The sequence below is a fragment of the Musca autumnalis genome, unplaced genomic scaffold (assembly GCF_047663935.1).
Source record: "Musca autumnalis isolate F117 unplaced genomic scaffold, ASM4766393v1 scaffold_4, whole genome shotgun sequence".
Taxonomy (NCBI): domain Eukaryota; kingdom Metazoa; phylum Arthropoda; class Insecta; order Diptera; family Muscidae; genus Musca; species Musca autumnalis.
The window spans coordinates 238,537,039-238,552,375 of record NW_027411977.1 but is presented as its reverse complement, the minus strand read 5'-3'; the positions used below and the strand labels follow the sequence as shown (position 1 = coordinate 238,552,375).

General features: G+C 35.4%; 2 protein-coding genes and 1 long non-coding RNA gene across 4 annotated transcripts; 2 read left to right on the top strand and 1 right to left on the bottom strand.

Annotated features, from left to right (window-relative positions):
* Window positions 1-2,833: 2,833 nt before the first annotated feature.
* LOC141401645 (uncharacterized) lies at window positions 2,834-9,589 on the bottom strand. 2 transcript variants are annotated; one of them, XM_073981979.1, is made up of 2 exons: window positions 9,159-9,589; window positions 2,834-4,059 (listed from the first exon to the last, which is right to left on the bottom strand). In XM_073981979.1, the coding sequence occupies exon 2, from the start codon at window positions 4,028-4,030 to the stop codon at window positions 2,906-2,908; it is 1,125 nt and encodes a 374-aa protein (XP_073838080.1). In that variant the 5' UTR covers window positions 4,031-4,059; window positions 9,159-9,589; the 3' UTR covers window positions 2,834-2,905. The 2 variants fall into 2 exon arrangements, with proteins under 2 accessions (XP_073838080.1, XP_073838082.1); XM_073981981.1 differs by lacking the exon at window positions 9,159-9,589 and adding an exon at window positions 4,137-4,176.
* LOC141401646 (uncharacterized) lies at window positions 9,573-10,509 on the top strand. The gene is made up of 3 exons (XR_012412403.1): window positions 9,573-9,714; window positions 9,859-9,978; window positions 10,057-10,509. It is a non-coding gene; the product is annotated as an uncharacterized lncRNA (long non-coding RNA).
* Window positions 10,510-11,535: 1,026 nt separating this feature from the next.
* Window positions 11,536-15,337, top strand: LOC141403299 (protein obstructor-E). The gene is made up of 3 exons (XM_073985487.1): window positions 11,536-11,584; window positions 14,446-15,023; window positions 15,086-15,337. The coding sequence occupies exons 1-3, from the start codon at window positions 11,536-11,538 to the stop codon at window positions 15,335-15,337; spliced, it is 879 nt and encodes a 292-aa protein (XP_073841588.1).

The window sequence follows — 15,337 nt, the reverse complement described above, 5'->3', positions numbered from 1 at the left end:
ACTAGCAGCAAGCATGTTCATATGTTAATTGGTATCTAATATTATAGCTGATACGTTCATTTTGAAATTTCTGCTGGAGTTTTTGCAATTTCCGTCATTTTTCCGTTCCCGTCTTTTTTAAGAAATTTGTATGGGGAAGCAATTTTTGACAATTCGCCCTATTTTCTAATATTACCATTAAAAAAGTACGGGAACACAATGAAAAATAGCATTGTAACAAAGTAATTTAGTATTTTTATCACTTTGTTTACAAATTTTGATATTAACATTTTTTTTGCAGCAATTCGCACATCTACCTTGTTTATTGTGATACGTGAAAAGTGTTGCAACTTTTGGTACTTTTTTAGGCAAAAGCAAGGTTGTATATCATGTGTACTGTGATTTCGATGTTGATTTCGCTGAAATCACGAAATGAGATGATTTCATTTTTGTATGCGAAATCATGATAAATTTTGCTTGATTCCGCACGAAATCACGAAACGCCTTCGAAATCACGAAACGACGCCGAATGTAAACCAAGCATAACTGTTTTTTCGCCCATATGTAATTCCTTCTGCACGCCAAAATTTTCTTATTCATTCGTTTTCTGTTGTTTTCGTTATTTATATTGTAAACAAAACAAAAGAGCGCTGTTCGTTTTGTTGTACAGAGAATATAGCGCATTCTATTCGTATGTATACCCATATCACTTTGATGGATTGAAATTTATGTTTAGTTCACACGATGTGTACAAAATTCAGATCTTTAAAAAGAGACAGTCGTTATGCATAAAACCATGGCACAATTACCCAGGTAGTGGCATCGTAAAATGTTTAATATGTTATGTCAAAACTTTCTTTATGTTGTTGGGGAAATTACAACAAAAATAATTTTTTTATAGAGTGATTTGACTTTTCATATTCGATCAGCTGGTGTGATACCACTACCTGGTAGTTCTGCCATGCATAAAACATACCGTAAAAATACACCTATACCCAGCAAACATTTTTGGAAGTTGTGCAATTGGAGTTATGATTTCACAACATCTTTCGATATAGTCCAACAGAGTTATGAAAAATGGACTCCGTTGGTTACATTTTATAAGCAGTTGCTGTAAAGATCCCTACAGAAAAAACAAGTTGGTTGATCCCTACACATTTCTTCAAAAGATAAACAAGAGTGTATACATTTCGAAGAATTTGTTATAAAATAAAGAAATAACAACTTCAGTTGCGAACATTTTTGCGGTAATTCACGAGAAGGACATTTTTAATGGAATGGAGTTGGAGTCCATGTCGAAAGCTGAGCTAGTGATGGGAAGGCAGCATAAAAAAACTTTAGGATGATAAAAGAAAATCAGACGCACTTGGATTAAATCGAGAACGGAGGAAGTAAGCTCAAATGTGATTGAATTTAATGGAAACTTTTTTAATTTGTGTTTATATAATAAAGTTCTTTGTGTTCTTGTTTTACACAAATAATAAATGCATTTTATTTATTTTGCGATATTTCGTAATGGCTTGCATTTTAATTGCATCTTTGGACTGATTAAAAATGCAATCCGAAGAGAGCCTTTAAATTCAATCCAAAACACTACATCAGAAGCTGTGATTTGGATCGAAAATGGAGTGCATCCTAGCTGTGTGCTGTGGAAGCAAAATGGAGTGCATCCTAGCTGCGCGCTCCCTTGTAAAATTCATAAGTGAATTCATAGGCAAATGTACCGTACACTTGTAGTGATTCAACTGCATCCGTGGATGCAAACTTTTTGCTGGGTTTCTAAGACTTTGTTATAAAATAAAGAAACAAAAACCTTAGTTGCGAACATATTTGCGGTAGTTCATGAGACGGAAATTTTTAATGGAGTGGAGTGCAGTTGGAGTGCATTTCGAAAGCTGAACTAGTAATGGGAAGGTAATATAGAAAACCATTATGATGATGAAGCAAAATCAGATGCGCTTGGATTAATTGGAGAACGGAGAAAGTAAACTCAAATGTGATTGAACTTAACGGAAACTTTTTTTAATTTGTGTTTATATAATAAAGTTCTTTGTATTCTTGTTTTACACAAATAATAAATGCATTTTATTTATTCTGGGATATTTCGCAATAGCTTGCATTTATACTGCATCTTTTGATTGATTAAAAACACAATCCGAAGAGTGCCTTTAAATTCAATCCAAACGACTGCATCAAATGCTGTGATTATGATCGAAAACGGAGTGCATCCTAGCTGTGTGCTGTGGAAGCAAAATAGAGTGCATCCTAGCTGCGTATAAAATTCATAGGAAAAGATGTACTCCAACGACAAATGCACTGTACACTTGTATTGATTCAACTGCATCCGCGGATGCAAACTTTTTGCTGGGTATATTACACTTCAAAGTTTTCGGCACTTTTAAAAGAACTTTAGAGAAAAAAGTTATGGTACGTTTATATATAACACGATTTAACAAACCCACTCGGTTTCAAATGTCAATTCCATTGCTTATATTTCAAATAAATCCTCATTAAGAAGGTTAACCCTACAAAAGGCTATAATATAAACATGGCCTAACAATTGTTACCAAATTTTACTGGAGGTTATCAACCACCAAAAACTGGCGATCAAAAGCAATAGATATTATATATAACAAGTATAGGTCTTCTATAAGAGGCTTTGAAAACAATAATCCTATAAGGAAGACTTTTATAAAAACCCTGACTTTAGGTCAAACTCTCCAAGAAATACGAATATGTAGTCCGACTACTATAACATCTGACTTCATAGCTCCGCTTCTATGTGGAAAAGCCACCTTATTGCCTCCATTCAATAACTGCAATTACTGAAAATTTTTAAAAAACACAATACATATTTTAACTCTTAAAATTTCTTAATAACTTTTATTTAAACTTATTACATGTTATTGTTATATTGTGTTATAATCTACTGAGGTGGTTGTTCTTTTTTCGAGGCAATTATGTGCTCTTTGAGTGCCTTAATACGTTCCCTTTCTTCCCTCAGACTTTCAGCCTGACCCTTCAAATCGGAGTTTAAATCTTGAAACATATCTATCATTGATTCCAAAAGCTGTCGTTTTTCATCTCCATCTGCAGTAATGGCGCCCGACGTGGATGATGATGAAACGCTTTGCTCCATCGAAGATTCCATAATGGCACTGGTGGCGGAGACAGCTGATTGTTGTTGTATAACTTGTTGTCTAGCCTCTTGAACAACTTTGGTGGATGAAGAGGTGGAGCTTTGCATCGATTCAGATGATTGTTGTACAATCTCATGACTGGCCTGTTTAGTAATGCTTGACGATGAGGAACTTTGAATAGATTCGGAAATTTGTTGTTGTTGCACAACTTCCTGGCTAGCTTGCTTGACAATGCAAGATGCCGAGGTTTGAGAAACTTGTTGTTGTTGTTGTACAATTTCTTGACTAGCTTGCTTGATGACGCTCGATGAGGAGGATTGGGAAACCGATTGTTGTTGTTGCTGCACTACCTCTTCACTAGCTTGCTTGACAATACCCGATGAAGCGGTGGCACTACGTATAGCCTCGGCTGCTTCTTTAAGCTCCGCCACCGATGCTTGTTGTCCAATGTGCTTTTCAATCATATCCGTGGTAGAGATCAAATTCTGTACCCTATTGAATTGAGCCTTTAACTTGGCAATTTCAGCCAATTTGGCACGAATATATTCAGCCTCTTCGGGATTTTCATCTTCATCAACTTCTTCTACTATTACCTCCTCCGTTGTGGTACAGCGTATGTGCATAACTTCTTCAGCCGCCACTGAACGGCTAACTTGTTCCACAGACCTTTCTGTGACTTGGTGAGTTTCGATTTCATGTTGTTCTTCTTGGACTTCACGGACACTTTGTAGCTGTTCGGCACGTACTCGCAATTGTTCCATTTCTTGCATGAGTTCTTGATGTTCTGTCTGCATTTCGACAAGTGCCTGACTGGATGCTGCCAAACGTTGACCCAATTGTTGATTGTCGAGAGCAGGGGGTCCATCCGCGGGGGAAGTGACTGTTGGTGGTTTATTAATTTCATTGACCATGATTGATGGATGAATGTGTCGGTTGGTTTCTGCAAAGAAAATACAAAAACAAAACAAAAAATTAAGAAGAAAATTTAAAAATACATATTGACGTTGACTGACTGACACACAGTGCCGAATTGTTGTGGCGGCGCTGTGCACAACAATGACTAAACAAACAACAACAGGCATCTTCTATATGTACAGAGCAAACAAAGCAATAGCTACGCATTCTTTTGTGCCCAGGTAAATTAAAATTTTGTAGACTTCTTTAATATTTCAAGTATATAAAGTGTGTAGTATATACTTTGCCGCCCCTACAATATCTGATACCTGTGCCATTGCCTATAAATGGGCTTTGTAACAAGTATGGAATTTGTTTTCATTTATGTTTTTAAATTAAAACAATACAAAAGACGACATGTGTTAATGAAACATCATTTTGGCTAGCTGTCAAATTTATAGAACATCCGCATTGATTTCTTCTCAAAGGCGAAAGACAAATATTGAAAAAGAACAATAGAGTGAATATTTGATGTGGTCTACAGACATACAAATTAAGTGTTTGTATTTTAATGTTAATAATAATTACTCAAGGGCTGAGAAGTCCTGGCCCGAATAATATAATTTCTTTTCCTTGTAAATATTCAAATCAAGACATGTTTTTGTATTCTAATACGTTTGAATATAAACGGATTTAATAAATCCACTGGATATCAAATCTTATATGCTGTTTATATTAGAGCTTTTTGCAGGGTTAACCTTCTTTATAAGGATTTATTTGAAATATAAGCAATGGAATTGACATTTAAACCCAGTCGGTTTGTTAAATCCGGTTATATATAAACGGGGTATTAATTCCATTGCGTATACGCCAAATAAATCCTCATAGAGAGTATGTCCCGGCAAAAAGCTCAAAAACCGCGTTTGCATTAGAGCTTTTTGCCGGGTTAACCATCTTTATGAGGATTTATTTGACGTTTGCGCTATGGAATTGACATTTGAAACCCAGTGGGTTTATTAAATCCGGTTAAGTGCAAACGGGGTATAAAGACGAATATACAATCAACGGTTGAGCAAAAGTTTTGCATAATTTCTGGTAAAACGGCATTGGGAGCATTTTGATTCCCAAATAAATCCATAAATCCTGAGAAAAGTTTTGACGTGAACTGTCTTCTTTGGTCAACTGTAATAGCGAGTTTACATATAACAAGATTTAATAAACCCAGTTTCAAATTTCAATTCCATTGCGTATACGTCAAATAAATCCTAATAAAGAAGTTTAAACGGAAAGAAACTATATTATATAGACAGGCTATTAGTGTAAATGACGTTAACTATTATAACAGAAATCAAATGAATGTGAATTTTAAAACTTATAGTACATTTAGGGCCATTATTATATGTGTTCTTTTACTATCTGATGAATTTGAAAACACAAAATAAACCAATTTGGAGGCATTAAAAATATGCTTTTTACATTGAAAGTCAATGCCAAGAAGCTCCTCCTTGAAATGTAATCATCACTTTTAATTTTAAATTAAGCGGAACGCTCTAAATCTGTTCGGTAAATCCAGAATATAACAAAAGGAGACTTGTAATAATGGGGGTTAGACTTATAATAATCTCGATTTCGAATGTAAATTCATAGTGTTTACGTCAAATAAATCATAGTTTTAAATCCACTTGATTTGACATATACGCTATGGAATAGACATTTGAAATCGAGTGGATTTCGTAAGTCTAAACGTACTATTAGTGGGTATTTTATACGGCTATATATAAACCATGGCACAATTACCCAGGTAGTGGCATCGTAAAATTTTGAATATGTTATGTCAAAACTTTCTTTATGTTGTTGGGGAAATTACATGGTAGAACAAATACAAGATAAAGTTAATACTACAACAAATACAACTCGAACAACAACCACAAAGGAATTTGTTTTTGTTTGTAAACCTTAGTGTCAACGTAAATGTAAACAAAACAAGGAAATGTCTATAAATTATTGGAATTTAAAAAACTAATATTTTTTCACATTTGATTGAATATTTTGGAAAACATGAATGAAAACTCGTTAGATTTTCAATTTGAATGTTTCCATATCATTCCACTAAATGCATAATTTCTCGCAGAAAGTAGAATACTTGCAAAAATGTTTCGGGTCGCTGGTAATTCATTGAAAAAAGAGAAGATGTTTCAATCATTTGCTTTTGAAAACAAAAAAGCACATGTTTATTAGGGCTTTATTCTTTTCAAGTTTAACAAAATACCACACATATTAACAAATATTGTACCTCCTCTATAAGCGATGTTTTAGTGTGCGGCATGTCGTTCGGACCTGGAGGAGGTTACATGTCAATGATATGAAGCCGTCTTTATGGGAAATAGTTTTTTTTTTCTCATGAATAAATTTGTTCTTCAAAAATATATATCCCTAATATCATCGAACATAGAAATAAATACATAAAATGTCGAATGGAATTTGACACTAACACTACAACCCAGTTCAGTCAGCTGGGTATTGCAGCTACCTTTTCTTGTTCTACCATGGGGAAATTACAACAAAAATATTTTTGTTATAAAGGGATTTGACTTTTCATATACGATCAGCTGGTGTGATACCACTACCTGGTAGTTCTGCCATGATATAAACGTACTAAACAATCAGTCATATAAACCACATTAGCTCTGTTCCGTTTCTTCTTTAAAAGGGACAATAATAATACTTTTAGAAAATCCACTTGATTTCAATTGTCAATTCAAATGAAAACCCATCTGAAATTCATTGGATATCGTTTGGCGTTTAAGCAATGGAATTGACAGTTGAAATCGAATGGATTTCGTTAATGTAAACATACTATCAGCAATAAAATTGACAGTTGGATTTCGTTTGGCTTTTAAGCAAAAGAATTGACAGTTGAAATCGAACGGATTTCGTAAATGTAAAAATAGTATCAGCAAAAAAATTGACAGTTGAAATCGTGTGGATTTCGTAAATGTAAACGTACTATTAATTAATTAAAAATTGTGCAGCTGTTTTTTGTACGGGAACGCTTTTCGAATAAAAGCCCTGTTCCTTTACGTTAAAGAATCTTCAAGTTTTACCACTTTTTACTCGAAAAGCGTTCATTTACTTCAGACATAATACAATTCATATGGGAGCAGTTTACAACTTTTTCTACTTTTGCCGGTTTTACCATTTTTATAAATAAAGGAATAGACTAAAAGACATGCAAAGTCTAAATTTGAACCCTCAAAATACCCTTAATGTAAATGTCGTTTTATATTATTGAAATCAATGATCAGTAGTGGGATTCTGTAATTAATTTTTGCTGTTATCGATAATTGTCGGTAAAATTAAAATGCTTATAATTTCGATAATTAACGAAATTTTTCGTTAAGTTAACGACGAATAAAAAGTAGTCGCTAGCCTCTACCGACACAAACAGTGATGCCACCTTTTCTTTTTGTTTGTAGTCATAATTTTGCGATTTAATTTTACCGATTTTTGTCGGTAACAGCAAAAATGAGTTACAGAATCCCACTACTGTTCTTTTAGTCCCGGTCCACACTAAAGTGATTTCATTGCAAAAATTGTATGAAACTTGGCATTCTTAGTCCCGGTTCACACTAGCGTTATTTCATTGAAAAAATTTCATGAAATTTGTCGTTCTTAGATGGAATTCCATGATGATAAGGCCTCGTCACATAAGAGGATTTCTGGCTGACTTAAGTCATCGGCTGGCATATTTGGTAAATGAACAAAAAGAATTTGGTAACATATGGTAACCATGTTATCATTTTCCTTTTGTTCACATTTACGAATATGCCTGCCGATGATGCTGGCTTAACAAGCCATACCGCTTATGTGACGAGACCTTTACTCTACTATGGATCTCGATCTAGTGACCCATAATTTCATTAAATTTTTGTAGTGAAATCACTCTAGTGTGGAACGGGACTTAGATTGAGTTCCCCACTACAGCAATTCCATTATATTACTCCAGTATGTCCCGTCCACACTAGAGCGATTTCAATGTTCTTACATCGATTTCCAAAATTATAGCAATTTGAAGTTTGAGCTATGAAATTGACATTTGTAATCCAAACCCACTAGGTTAATCCGGTTAAGTGTAACCGGGGTAATACTTTGGTATGGAACTCTATCTGAGAATGCATCATTTTATGATTTTTTCAATGAAATCGCTCTAGTGTTGACCAGGACGCATATCATAAAATTTTTGCGATGAAGTCACAATATTGGGAACCGGGACTTACTTTTAAAAATGATAAAAGTAGTAAAACCCATTTGACATAAGATATGTTTTATAAAACATGCATCATTTAAGTTGTCAATTCCATGGATTATCTGTCAAATAAATGACGTTAATTCCCAAATCACATGTTTTAAGTGCAAATGTAAAATGAGTTTAACCGTTGTAAGGGAACGCTTTTCGAGTAAAATTTTGCTAGTAAAACTTGCAAGTAAAACGCCGTTTGCATTAGAGATTTTTGTCGGGTTAACCTCTTCTTTATGAGGATTTATTTCATGTATACGCACTGGAATTAACATTTGAAATCCTGTGGATTTATTAAATCCCGTTATATATAAACGCACTATTAAGGAACAAATCTTAAATTGTTGCAAAATTGGGGAAGATTAAGCTTTTTGTTATAAAACTAAGACCTTACAGAACTGATTAAGATATGTGGTGAAATTCGAAACTATAGTCTTCGAATCACATATATTTGTGTTTAATTTTAAGATGGATTTATTTTAATAGCTGATTTCTAAATGATTATCTTTTCACCTCACACTTTCATTTGTTACGATAATCTATGTCAATTTATCTTCTTAATAATTTGATATCTATTATTGAATAAATTCCTCATATTTAAACACTTTTAGAACATTTCACATTAATATTTCTTGTTCAAAATTTTACAATGCATAAAATTTTGTGTGTTCGACGGAAACTTTTTTTATAAATAGATCGTTCCTTTTTTCACTTCAATGCAATTTAGTTTATATATTGTTATTAAAATGCTGGCGTTTTTTCGTTTCTTTTCTTGGGGAGGGGCAAAATGCAAAAGCACAACAACAAATGTCTATTATTTCAGACCTATTCTATTTTAAAAAACTTACAATTCTTTTCTTTTATTTAGTTTTTGTTGCACGAAAAGGTTTTAAGTTTTTCTATTTATTCTTCTAAATATTCCGTTTAAATTTTGTTTCTTAAGATTTTTGTTGTTTATTGTTCGGCTTTTAGTTAAATACTGAAAATTCAATACGGAATCGAAAATGATTTTTCCTTTTTATTTAGCAGGCGGCGAATAGATGGATCTACGCATAGCAGCAGCAAAAGCAACGGCATTGTTTTTCACACAATAGGAAAACATGTGTGTAACAGTATATTTAGATTTGAATAATTTCCTCTCTGGCTGAGGGATATATAGAGGAAAAGAGTGCATCATAGAGACTTAATATCGGTATTGCTCACATGTTATGCTTCGACTTTGCTGAAGAACTCTCCGGGCATTACTAAAGAAACAACAGGTATACGGAAAGATAGAATAGGTGTGATTAATTGGCGCGTTAACAAACTGTGGTGGGCATACTGGTTTTATTTTAAGAGAATTGTTATTTCGTGATTGAAGAGATTCCTCCTCTGCTCTCCTCGTAGGATTTTTGATGATTATAGGTCAGTAAAATGCAAATTTGTTTTTGTGTTTTGTTGTTTTTTTATAGTATTAGCATTAAATGTAATAAATCTTATTGTAACTGTTTGAAAGAGATTAGCATTAAATTGTCTATTTGTCATTATAATTTGTTTATCTATTTTTAGCTCGATTTGTAATGATAGGTTGTCCACGAAAAATGTGTTGTATGTGTTGTATTATAATATGAAAACAATTGTTTTCAGACAATAACATGGATTTGACTCATTGTTTATATTATTTTTTGGGTGAGTCATAAAATATATTATTAAAAAGAAAATCACGTGATTTTTTGTTTTGATAAATGTTTATGTTTATAATTTCAGTTCCAGTCGGGCAGTTTTGAGGAAATTTCTTTCTTTATATGATAGATACATATGTTTTTGGAATTAAAAGGTGGAAAACCCCAAGCGGCAGATGTTGTGGAAGAACTTGAATTTCTACTATTTGCAGAAAGTATTCTATCAACGGCAAACCGGATATAGGGTATGCGGAACACCGGATATGGATTTGAAGACTTTTTTATAAACATTGGATTGATCGCATATTGAAAACATTTGTTAAATATTTAAAATTTAACATCGCCGCAAGTAAAAATGTCTAATAGTACATTTACATTGTACTGGATTTAGTAAATCGACTTGGTTTCAATTGCCAATTACATTACTTATACGTCAAATAAAAACTCATAAAAGAGGTTAATAGCACGTTTAAATTTACGAAATACACTCGATTTCAAATATCAATTCCACAGCATATACGTCAAATAAATCATTATAAAGAAGGTTAACCCGACAAAAAGCTTTCATGCAAACGGCGTTTAACTCAGTAAAAAGTTCTAATGTAAACCAGCTATAATGTTAATCAAGACTAATGCTTAGTTTATATTTACGAAATCCACTCGATTTCAACTGTCAATTCCATTGCATAAACGTCAAATGAAATCCTATGGATTTCACATGAGTTTTCATTTGACGTATACTCAAAGGAATTGACAGTAGAAATCGAGTGGATTTCGTAAATGTAAACAAAGCATAAGGATACGTTTATACTGGCGTTTATTATTATGATAAGGACGCTATCTCGATTTGTTTGACATTAGCTCCGTTCCATTACTTTTTTAATGGTAAAATGTGCAAAAGAGAGAACCGTCAAAAATGAGTCCAAGCACACATATTTTTCCAAAATTTACGGGAACGTAAAAATGGCAAAAACGTCAGAAAACATTTGAACAAATGTCAAAGTCGGCGTGTCAGCCAATCGGAAGCCGGCAAACATGTTGCACATTTTTGCTCGCTCAAATTTGTCGTGTAAAAAGTTTCTAAAGAGAGAGCCATTCAGCGCCATTTTTGTTCAAAGAGAAGTGAAAATTTTGCAACTTTTTTGGTGTACGGGAACGCATTTCGGGGAAAAATGTTCAAGATGTATAAAAACTTTTTAGTTCTGGAGCGAAGCTATTATGTTAAACCAAATCAAGATAGCGTCATTATCATGGTAATAAACGCCCGTGTAAACGTACTCTAAGTACATATTCTCCGCAGAGTTGACAGCCAACGCCAGGTCTAGGGAAATATTGTTTAAAAACCCACGCTTGTTGATCTAATGATCCAAGGGAGGTTAGGTTAGGTTTAAGGATGCGCAGCCCTCTATTAGAATAGGTGACTGCTTCACTCGGAGACCGTTGGTCCATTGTGTTCATCCTGTGTAGGTTATCTAAAGATGAAGGAGGTGATAGAGTGTTGATGCAGCTTGATGAGATGAGGATGATAGGATAGAGATGATGGTGAGTGTAGGAGCCATGCTAGATGTCTGGCAAAGTTGAGCAGGACGATCGGATCTATGTTAGACAGGAAGGTCAGAGTGTCTATCTCATATCTGCCTAGTGTACGGTATCTTCTTGTTTGCAACATGGGGCACCTACAAAGCAGATGTTCGACAGTCTCTACCTCCTCCGCATCTTCACATAGTCTACAATAGTCAATGCCACTGTCGTCCCATTTTGAAGTTAGGAACATCACTCTGCAGTGACCTGTTATAAGTCCCACCGCGATTTTCATCCCTAACTTATGAAGTGAGAGGAGGGAAGCCGTTCTTCGACGAGAAACCACAGGCCAGATTGCCTTGGATACCCTACAACCAGGTTCCAATAGCCATCTTTGAGGTGCTTTCTCGTTGAAGATCTCCAGAAGTTTGCTGATGTAGTGGCACATCGGTGGCCGGAAGGTTTCATCAACTGATAAGTCGATAGACCTAGAGCCACCTCGAGCCAGTTCATCTGCTACCTCGTTTCCCATGATGTTGCTGTGACCCGGAACCCAACGAATAGCTCTTGAATTTATGGTCCGTGACTTGAGAGCCTTGGGGGCCGCTTGACTATCGACATATATAGTCACCGATCCTGTAAGACAGCCTTCAAGCCCTTTCACCAATTCAGCTGCTTTCTTGATAGCAAGAATCTCCGCCTGAAAAACACTACAATTAACGTCATGCTTATATGAGTTTTTAATTAGTGGATTCTCGCAGCAGACGCCAGCGCCAGTACCTTCTTCCATCTTGGACCCGTATGTGTAAATTGCCAGACCGTCCAGAGGAGATATGCACTCAGCCCATGCGTCTCTGCTTGGGAAGATAACAGTTAAGGAGTCAAACTTGAATGAGGTAGGCATATAATCGCTTACGCCATTGTCACCTAACACAAGTCGACTATCAACTAGTTTTAGGACATTCGAGTGTCCAAAGTGTAAACCACGTCAACACCCTGACTCCCGGAGTCTAAAAGCAGTTCTCGCCGCCTGAAACTGGATTAGGATGTCCAGAGGTTGGAGATCCAGGATGACGTTTAAAACAGCTTGAGGAGTGCTTTTAATCGATCCGGTAATCAGCAGTGACGCGGTTCTTTGTACACTTGATCATTTGGAAAGTAATGCTTTGTTCCCAAGAGCTTGCCACCAGGCCAGTCCACTATAGGTAAGTATTTGCAGGAACACGGTTACATACAGCCAGTGGTCTCAATCCCAGCTTTTCCTAATGGAGTTCTTACAGGAATAGAGTGCCATGAGTCCTTTCTTCGTTCGCTCCTTTACATTTCTTTTCCATGACAACTGATGGTCCAGAATAGTGCCGAGGTATTTAGCTTCCGTGGAAAGTTCCAGGGCCACCCCGTCCAGGACTGGAGGCTCGAAATTGGTAATTTTGCGTTTCTTAGTGAATAGTACAAGCTCTTTTTTTCGGGTTTACTCCCAGACCGTTGTTCTGAGCCCAGTTTGCAAGTTGTACTAAGGTTCTTTGCATGAGCTCAGACAGGGTTGGCAGGAATTTGCCACTTATCAGCACAACCACATCATCAGCATAAGCAACCACCTTGATTTTCAGCCGGTCGAAGAACAAAAGTATTTCATTTATTACCAGAAGCCATAGCAGGGGTGAGAGAACTCCTCCTTGCGGAGTGCCTCTGTTAACAGATTTCCTCACGGAACTGTCTCCTATGCATGAGGTGATGATTCTACTCTTCAGCATCTCATCAATCCATTCCACAAGGATGGAGGAAATGCCTGTGTTGCTGAGAGCATTGTGGATTGATTCAAGCTTCACGTTATTGAAAGCCCCCTCTATATCGAGGAAGGCCGCCAGCGTGAAGCCTGAATTTTCGATATGCTTCTCAACATGCCCGACCACCTCATGCAAGGCAGTCTCCACTCATTTGCCTTTAGTGTAGGCATGTTGTGATTTGCTGATGTTAATGGGGTTTAATTGTGTTCTAATGTGTTCCAAGGAAAGTATTCTTTAAAAATTCCACGTTTTTGGTCTATTGATCCAAGGAAAATAAATATTCTTTAAAAAATCCGCGTTTTTTGCTCCAATGATCCAAGGAAAATATTCTTTAAAAAATCCGCGTTTTTTGGTATACTGATCCAAGGAAAATATTCTTTAAAAAATTCATGCTTTTTCGTCTATTGATCCAAGGAAAATATTCTTTCAAAAATCCACGCTTGTTGGCCAAATGACCCTAAGAAAACATTGTTTAAAAATCCGCGCTGTATGTAAATGTCCCATAAAAATGTGCTTTACAACCCCGCACTTGGTGGTATAATGGTGCGTATGAGTGCTGTCAATATTCATAAGCCCTAATGTAACATTCAGTCCAACTATACATATGCCTTTCGTATGCCTATGAGCCGATTTAAAGCATTTCTTTTTATAGAAATCTTTGTAGAATATCTTCTGGAAAACTTTTTATGAGCCATTTTTAACTTCTTCGATTACTTCTTCCAATTAAAATCACATCAAATTACACGTTCACTTTGTGTGGAAGTCATAGATAAGAATATAAAGTAAAAATGGAACAGTGATATATTTGTAACTACTATTTCTGGTTTTATCAAATGTTACTAGACAATCTTATCAAAAGAGGCGACAAAAACAATTGCAAATTAATAACAAAGAGTCATGCAAAAAAACTTTCTTAATGTCTTCATTATCAAACAATAATGATGACGGATGCTTTGTGAATCTCTAATCTCCAAATTTACTATGACATTTTGGGAAATTAAAAAACAAATTTCGCATGATATACAAGAAAGTCTATAAAAAGAATGGCGTAAACATTTTTCAGTGGCAAACTATAGTTGGAGTGGAGTAAGACATACAAGAGTAGGTATAAAGATATACACATATTTTGCCGAACTTTTTAATAATTATTGTTTTTTTTCTTACAGTGAAATTTATTATATTTACCTTTATCCTTCTGGTCACCTTCTTGTCATGGACGCAGGCTGATGATGTTAATGTTTGCTCCGGGGTAGCTGATAATATCTTCCTCCCTGTTTTGGGAAATTGTTCGCAATATTACGTGTGCATGGATGAAACGCCTGTAAAGAGAAGCTGTGCCGAGGGTTATCTCTTTGATTCTCGGATTCAATCTTGTACCCTTCCCGATGAGGCTCAATGTGTCCAGAATTGTACCACAGCCTTGTCTTCATTCTGTTACGATCGTACATGTACCAAATATGTCCTATGTTATGCCGGTACTGCTGTCGTTCGCGAATGTTGTGATGGCCTTCAATATAATGCCGAAACAGATCGTTGTGATTTCCCACAATATGTAGATTGTGTTGATAATATGTGCACCATATTCAATGATCCAACGAATATTACATTTTTACCCAGCAAAGCATATTGTGATAAATATTATGTTTGTGTAGATGGCCAGGCAAATCCGCGAAATTGTTCAAGTGGTTTACAATTTAATACACAGTGTAATTGTTGTGATTTTCCCTCCAAGGCTAATTGTACGGTAAGTGGGAATATAAGAAAGAACAATGTGAATGAATATAATCTCCTTCCTTCTTCTTATAGATTACAAGTTTACAGCGCAACATTAAACCTTTTTCAAAGAGTCCTCCTAAAGCTGCTGACATTAAATGTCCCTCAGAGGGTAGCCACTTTTTCCCCCATATCCTCAATCCAGCAAAATACTATTTCTGTCTGAATGGTCGTGGTGTCATATTGGAATGTACTCCCGGTTTGGTGTATGATCGTTCACTGCAAACGTGTCGTGAACCTGCAAACGTTGGGAAATCAAATCTATATAGAATTGCGAGAAATTAA